At 33.9% G+C, this 8,677-nt stretch overlaps 1 protein-coding gene across 1 annotated transcript; it reads left to right on the top strand.

Annotated features, from left to right (window-relative positions):
* Positions 1 to 1,568: 1,568 nt before the first annotated feature.
* On the top strand, positions 1,569 to 2,129 carry LOC149661102 (uncharacterized). Its single transcript, XM_089843619.1, has 2 exons — positions 1,569 to 1,720; positions 1,789 to 2,129. The coding sequence occupies exons 1-2, from the start codon at positions 1,615 to 1,617 to the stop codon at positions 2,127 to 2,129; spliced, it is 447 nt and encodes a 148-aa protein (XP_089699745.1). The 5' UTR covers positions 1,569 to 1,614.
* The last annotated feature ends 6,548 nt before the right edge of the window (positions 2,130 to 8,677 follow it).

The raw sequence follows: 8,677 nt of genomic DNA, 5'->3' as shown, positions 1-8,677 counted from the left end.
ATTATGCTTGAAATAAATTATATATATTGACCTAGTATATGTTATTTAAAAATGATGTTTATTTACTTATTATTTTTTATTAAAAATTATATTTATTTACCTACTATATTTTATTTAAAATTAATAATTTAATAAAAATTCTACTTATTTACCCATTTTTTTAATTAAAAATTATACTTATTTACCTAATTTTTTTAATTACAAATCATACTTATTTACCTATTTTTCAATTAAAATTATGCTTATTTACCTATTTTTCAATTAAAATTATGCTTATTTACCTGATTTATTTTAGTAAAATATTATATTTATTTACCTGATTTATTTTAGTAAAATATTATATTTATTTACCTTTCATACTTTTATTTAAAACTATATTTATTTACCTTTCATACTTTTATTTAAAACTATATTTATTTACCTTTCATACTTTTATTTAAAACTATATTTATTCAATTATTATATTTTAATTAAAAATTATATTTTTTGCCTATTATATTTTAATTAAAAATTATATTTATACCTATTATATTTTAACAGGGATAGATGTAATTTCAGAAGCAGGAATGGAGAACGGTTAGCATTTACTTCAGTCCGACTCATAGCCCAGTATAGAGCCCCTCCCCTCCAACACGTAACGAAAATTTCAAATTAGCTTATTGGCTCACTTAAACTACGTTTTGATGACGTTGCTGATGGGGACAGCGAAAAATACGTAATTCCTTTTCACCTCTGTCTCTTTTAAAGGCCGACTTCCCACGAAAAGGATTCTTACGAACTGAAAACCGAGCATCGAGACTAACAATGGGGCGACCGTGCCGATTTTCGAGTTCATGCTGAGACCAAATTTTGAAGCGTTCTTACTAACTGAAAACCTTGCAAGGAGGGTTCTTGCGAACTGAAGATAAACAATAGAGGGTCTCTTAATATTTTTCCCCCAAATTTTTCTTCCATCTGACGTAAAACTAGGGGTTCTTACGAACTGAAAACCGTGCAAGGCGGGTTCTAGCGAACTGAAGATAAACAATAGGGGATCCTCGGCTCTGACGGGAACCGATAGGTTCGAGGCTTATTGATATCCGCGCCTAGGTCGATTCTATTCGAAGTGAAGATCAACCAAAGTTGCTTCTATAATCGCGCTTTTAAAATTTATTTCGAGAGAAGGGCTATTGTATATTATCACAGAACAATTCTACTTCAAGAAGGCGTGTTATTGGTATTTAAAAGGTAAATGAAAGTATTTTTCTTGTGGACATAGTAATGCCCCGTATCATCGAGGGGGGTATTAGCAGGGAGTAGGTATGTGTAGATGCGTGAGTATAAGCCTCTTCTTTGTAAAAAAGGGGTAGGAAACTCTCAGTATCGGTACATAAGGGGTTGCCGTCAATGCGCACTCTCAAGATCCAAAACGCCTAGAGTGCAGGTGCCGAAAAGCGATGGAAGGCAAAGTTTTACCCCCGTGTCTTTCCCTCTTACATTGAAGAGACTTACTATGGAATTTTTCTGTTGCTACTCTAATCCTGCCCCTCAAGCGTAAAATTTCTATTGGCTTTGTTGTATTTGGCGAGATACCTTCACAAAACGTAGGACTTCAAATAGATAACCATATCGAAAATGAGTTCCAAAATGAAAAAAGTAACCCTCCAAGTTAGTGGAGAACAAGAAGAGGCCATTAAAAATCTTTTTAATAAGAACGGATGGAATTACCAAGAAAGCACAGGTATTATACAGCATAGATTCAATTTTCATGGCATAAAAACTTAATTTTTCCATGGTTTTCCGTATCAGGGTCGAAAATACCAAGAAAAAGAAAAATGAACGAAGTACCGCAGCCTTCCAGAATCTCGAGTGATATGTCACCAGTCCCAGAGCCTGAATTTCCGAACGATGGGTATATCGCAAACCCCGAATGCGATCATTGTTTTCAAAGGCCCTGCGTTACATCGCGTCATTTTCCGTGGTTAGGCAACGGACAAGAGTCACATCGAAACAATACCGGGATGAGAAAAATTAAATATAAAAAATACTGGTCGTGCCCAGATCTGTTCTCCATTCCTGCTCCTCAAATTTTATCTATCCCTGATTTTAATTTAAAATTATATTTATTTACCTATTATATTGCAATTTAAAATTATATTTACATATTACATTTTAGTTAAAATTTATATATTTTTACCTATTAAATTTTAATTATAAATTTTATTTACTTACCTATTATATTTTAATTATAAATTTTATTTACTTACCTATTATATTTTAACTATAAATTTTATTTACTTACCTATTATATTTTAATTACACATTTTATTTATTTACTTTTTATATTTTAATTTAAAATCATGTTTATTTACCTATTATATTCTAATTAAAAATTTCATTTATTTACCTATTTTTTATTTAAAATTTTTATTTACTTTTTATAGTTTAATTAAAAAGATATTTTTCACCTATTACTTTAAAGTTATATTTAATTATTATATTTTAATTAAATAATATATTTACCTACCTATTATGTGTTAATTGGAAGTTTTATTTATTTACTTATTATATTTTAATTAAAAGTTATATTTATTTACCTGACATATTTTAAATAAAAACTAAATTTATTTACTTGTTATATTTTAATTACAAATTTTAGTAAAAATACCAAAACTATTTTCTATTTAAGTACAAAATATTTTCGTAATTTTAAAATTATATAAAATACCAAGAAAAAATATAAAAATATATGTTAAATTGCAAGGAAAAACTGTAAAATACATAAAATTTCAAGAAATAGTTATAAAATACATAAAATTTCAAGAAATAGTTATAAAATACATAAAATTGATTGAAAAAACTATAAACTACATGAAATTGCAAGAAAAACACTGTTAAATACATTAAATTGCAAGAAACAGGGTCAAAGTTGATTCCAAGGTTAAAGGTTGTACAAAACCGTACAAGCTAAGGCTATGCAGTGACTAGCATACATTATAAATTTATGTAGAATTCCGCTTAAACTTGATGAACCGAGGGGTCCGACATTCCCAAAAAAGCGTACGGAATTTCGTGATTTCGAGAAAGATTTCTTGATTTCACAAAAGATTGATTGAATTCACGATTACGCAAAGATTTCCTGATTACTTCTTTGATTTTACGATTTCGCCAATTCTTCAAAGATTTAGGAATTTTGTGTGAAAGATTTCGCAATTTTGCGTGAAGCGTACGGAATTTTGTGTAAATGTTGAACCCCTCGGTCACATCGCGAGCAACTTTTATCAAATCTTGCGATAAATTTCATTAGGCATGGAGCGTGCCACAAGAATTTTGTTAACAAGAAGGCAGAGCGTTACGCGATTGGTCAGAGGTCCTTATTTAAAATTGTCCTCAAAATCTGAACCTAATTTGAATTTTAAAATCATTCGGAGTTGGTATTTCCTGGATGTTTCACTATACAGATTGGTCTTATAATTAGTAGAAGAATCCATAAAAAAGTCACTGGATTTTCCACTTCACCCTCCCTTTAAGACGGTAACTGCTTTAGGCGAGGGGTCGGACGTTTAGGAAAAAGTGTAGTGATTTCGAAATCCAATTTGATTTCTTCGGATTACGTTTGATTTCGTCGGATTTTGTTTGATTTCAGAATTCGATAAAATCCAATGGATTTCATCGAATTTTGAGATTTTGCCCGTGATTCCGTCGGATTTTGCTATTTTTCCCTTAATTTCCTCGGATTTTGAGATTTTCCCCGTGATTTCGTCGGATTTTGTGATTTCTTTTGATTTTGGATTTCGTGAATTTTCAGGCTAACCAACTGACAACCAACCTCACGATTTCTTTACTGATTTTGCTTCTGATTTCGTGATTTCTTTGTTGATTTTATGATTTCTTTGTTGATTTCGTGATTTCTTTGTTGATTTTGTGATTTCTTTGTTGATTTCATGATTTCTTTGTTGATTTTGTGATTTTTTACTGATTTTATGATTTTTTTTTACTGATTTTATGATTTCTTTACTGATTTTGTGATTTCGTTGCTGATTTCGGATTTTTTATTTGATTTCGAAATCAGCATTGATTTGGGATTTCTTAAGTTGGATTTCACTGGTAGCGTACGGGATTTCACGAATGACCGAACCTTCGGCTTTAGGTGTAGACAAATGAGGCTGTCATTTAAAGTCGTCAGTACCGACATTGTTTCTTTTTACCCATCGTGTGTCAGGCTAACCAACTGACAACCAACCTCAAATGATTTGCCAAAGTCGGAAAAAACAAGTGTTTTACCAGGGATAGATTTAATTTTAGAAGTAGGAATGGAGAACAGAGTAATCTGATCTTAGTGGAAGTATCGATAAAAATAACTTGATTTTCCACTTCACCCTCCCTTTAAAAAGCTAGAAAGAATAGAGGAAGTCTGCTGGTCATCGTGGGTCAGATTGCCATCTTCTAGCCACTCTAACTTAACGCTTCGCGCGAAAAGATAAAAATCAAATAATGCGATGCCAATTACTCTACAAATGTAAAATACTGCGCGACAAAAGGGCGAAGAATGAAGGAAGCTAGTACCATCTTTTGTGCTAGAGTCACAAAAGACCTTTTGTGTAATAAAATTTAGAGCCACACAAAATGAACTTTATTTCTTCAATCTAGATGAAAGGACTTAAAGGAAAATTCCACGTTAGGAGTTAAACCTCTCCGAGTGACGATGACGTCACGAAGAGGTATTACACTGGACGTGTCTGTGTGTCACCGCGTTCGCAGAAAGCAATATTGGCTTCTACTCCATTATCATCGTTAGTGTTAAGATTTACGCGGCGATTGACTAGGGTTACTAGAAACGTCAAGCCTCGCAATGGCAGGCAGGGCTTCCACCAAAGGTTCACGCAATTGCGGGTTTTCTTTCAACTTATTGCGAATCAATCGCCTTATATACCCTAAATTTCCGAAAATTGTTAAAGAGGCATACGCTTCATTTCAAACGTCAACAATAGCTATGTTAAAAATGATTTTTAGGAATAACGTTTCTTAAAACGATTTAACTAGAATTAGGGTAAATTAATGACGTTTAAAATAATTAATATCAATTATATTTATTTAATTATTTAAGAAAAACCTCTTAATTGCGCCTCGACTCGGAGAGGTTTATTTTGGTTTTCCAACTTGTTTCTGTCTTATTCCAGATTTTTATATACATTTCAGAAAGTTGATTGTTTGGATGTTTTTAAATGCACAGTCCCAACAGATCCTTTAAAATGGGCTAGGACGCAGCTTCAACGTTACCAGTCCTGCAAAATCCGAATGTTTAAAGTCATATATATCGTCTTTGAATCCCCATACCGAATATTTCATCTTAGGACAACAAGGTATTCAAACACGAAACTCTACTTTAAAGGCCGACTTCCAGCAGCGAAAAGAGTTCTAGCGAACTGAAAACCGAGCATCGAGTCTAACATTGGAGCGACCGTGCCGATTTTCGAATCCCCGCTGGGGTAAAAGATGGAAGGGTTCTAGCTAACTGAAAGCCGTCCAATGTGGTTCTAGCGAACTGAAGATACGCAATAGAGAATTTCCTTCAGGGGAAACCAAAAATTCGAGAGGAAATAAATTTAAATGGATTTCTATTGTTCATCTTCAGTTCGCTAGAACCACATTGCACGGCTTTCAGTTAGCGAGAACCCTTCCAATTTTTGACCCAGCGGGGATTCGAAAATCGGCACGGTCGCTTCATTGTTAGTCTCGATGCTCGGTTTTCAGTTCGCTAGAACCCTTTTCGCTGGAAGTCGGCCTTTAACCCCGACAATTCGTTAATTATGGAATTTGTCGAAACTGCATGGTTGATGTTAATTACGCCGCCATAGTGGAGTACCTCAAGGCGAATTTTGAAATAGTTCGTAATGAAGTTCTCTGAAATTAAAGGGAATGAGAAGCTTCGCTTGAAAAACCTCTGATTTATATAACAATAAAAAGATAGAATTAATTTCTGTGAATTCAAAAATATCAAGCTTCTAATTCTCCGATTTCTGCTTATTTGGCCGCAATATTCATTTGAAAATGCTTCATATGAAATTATTTGAAATCCACTTTTTATGAAAGGCTAAAACGTTTCCCGTAGGCTGACGTCACAGATATATTTTTTCACGTCAGATGGTGCCACTCTCGCTGCTATCAGACCCAGAGTTAAGACTGGCGAGAAGCTCGAGACGCTTATAGGATTCCCGCGCTTTTCTTCCCTGACGTCATAGTGATGTCATCAAACGTTCGAACAAGCTCGACAAGACAAAATTGTTGATATATCGAAACTGAGTTTTCGTGATTTTTCAATGGATTTTAAAAACAAGTTGGGAAAGCCAAAATATTACCTCTCCGAGTGGAGATGACTATCACTACCCCTTAAACAACCTAAATAAATGCATCTATCGCTTTTTTTAATTCTTTGCAAGTGCAGGAATTGAATTTTAAAATAGTCTATTGTTCAAGCCTTTTCAATATCTCTCAATTGCTGTGGAAACTCTACTCTCTCGCTATACCTCAACCGCATTCTTAGTCTACCAGTATGATTTGTAACATTTGTCCATATCAAAGCTGAATCATACCTCGCCACACAAAAAGCAAATGTGCCCAAATCATGGAAGCCACAACCCAATCACACATAAGCTAGGCTCCCACTTAACCAAAATAATTATTAAACAGTTAAATACTCACAAAGGTTGGCAAAATCAATCTCCTTCAGTAATACGTAAGGCTTAATTATATTATTTGCCGAACAAAATTAATCGAGCAAATCTAACACTTAACTTCTTCCTTCGAAATTCTATCAAAGAATGATTCAACTGTTTAAAAAAAGGTTTTTTTCGCAAATTGGGCGCTATCATATCAACCGCAATTCCGTCATATTTAAAAAATATACATTGCCAACACTTTTTTAGACACAATAGTGGAAGTTTTAGTCTCATTTAAAACATGTAAAACAATTATCTCATCTACAAATAGCTTACACATGTCTTTTTTTACCAATATCTAGCCGTTTGGATTTTTCTAAAGCAATCTTACCACCAAAATATTTTTTGATATAGAATAAATGTTCTATGTTCTTCATTTTTGAAAATATATTTTTTAGCGTTTGTAATGATTACTCTCTACACCTACACTAATCTAACAAGGAGTATAAATCCACTAGTGGAAGCGGTGTTTTTATTGAAAATATATTTTTTAAGCATTAAATCTAACTGGGAGTAATATGAAAGGAGTAGAAGCTTATCTGTCTTAGGAAATATGAAATTTTATCTTAACAGTTCGTTAAATCATAAGTTTATAACGAAAAAACGCGGAAGGGGAAAACGAGCAGACAACAACGATTTTTGGGGGTAGAAGGTTAAGAGCGCCATCTGTCGTCCGTGCCAAAGTTGAACTTCCACTCGAAAGGCAATGAGAAAGTGGATAAAATAATGCCATCAGCTATTTAACTGCGTCGATATTCTGAGAGAGCGGTAGCTCTCTTAGATAAGACTTCATACTGCTCTTAATGTATAAGGAAGGTTTTTTGTTTGGATGTAGTTTTTTTTGTATTGCATTAATTGTTCTGAATAAATTCCACAGAACTACAATTCGGGCCCTCAATATGTGGTTAAAATTTCAAAGAGATCCATTAATTAGTCTAATTTATAAAAAATAAAGTTGCTAAGGGTGGTTTTCATTTCCATAAAATTAATCACACCTTTTGATGAAAAACAGGAATTTTTCCCATAGAAATAACATGGGAAATTTTTGGAAAAAACAAATCGGTTCCTCGTGATTTAGAAAAACTATACGTTGGTTAGTTTTGGGAACGATCTTAAATGAAACTTTACACTATAATCTAGGACCATTTTTCTTGTTATTAAGAAAAATTAGTTTTAAGTATGTTTAATTTAAATTTTAAAAATTGCCCCAATCTGCGATATTTTAGCATTTATACACTGTTTTATTGGGAAATATCAGCGTGACCAATATTGGCCTTTTTTAACGTATAGTTGCCTTATAATATAATCCGATTGTTTCTTCTTATTGCCTTTTGGTTGGAATGGCCTATCGATAGTGTGATAAGACGGTTTTAATATTGCCGTCGTGACGTTGATGCGGCCGATGCGACGACTGGTAATTAAGGTAGATTACCGACGACTGGTAATTAAGGTAGATTACCGACGACTGGTAATTAAGGTAGATTACCGACGACTGTCAATTAAGCTGGATTACAGACGGCTGGTAATTAAGCCAGATTACCGACGACTGGTCATTAGCCAGATTACCGACTTGTGGGTGTTTGTAGGTACTTGTGGGTGCTTGTAGGTACTTGTGGGTGTTTGTAGGTACTTGTGGGTGTTTGTAGGTACTTGTGGGTGTTTGTAGGTACTTGTGGGTGTTTGTAGGTACTTGTGGGTGTTTGTAGGTACTTGTGGGTGTTTGTAGGTACTTGTGGGTGTTTGTAGGTACTTGAGGGTGTTTGCAGGTACTTGAGGGTGTTTGCAGGTACTTGTGGCTGCTTGTAGGTACTTGTGGGTGCTTGAAGGTACTTGTGGGTGCTTGAAGGTACTTGTGGGTGCTTGAAGGTACTTGTGGGTGCTTGTAGGTACTTGTGGGTGCTTATAGGTACTTGTGTGTGCTTGTAGGTACTTGTGGGTGCTTGTAGGTTCTTGTGGGTGTTTGTAGGTACTTGTGGGTG

This window comes from Phalangium opilio, unplaced genomic scaffold (assembly GCF_054372755.1).
Source record: "Phalangium opilio isolate 3A_F unplaced genomic scaffold, DU_Popi_V2 ptg000070l_1, whole genome shotgun sequence".
Taxonomy (NCBI): domain Eukaryota; kingdom Metazoa; phylum Arthropoda; class Arachnida; order Opiliones; family Phalangiidae; genus Phalangium; species Phalangium opilio.
The sequence above is the reverse complement of the archived record's forward strand: the minus strand, read 5'-3'. Positions and strand labels throughout refer to the sequence as shown.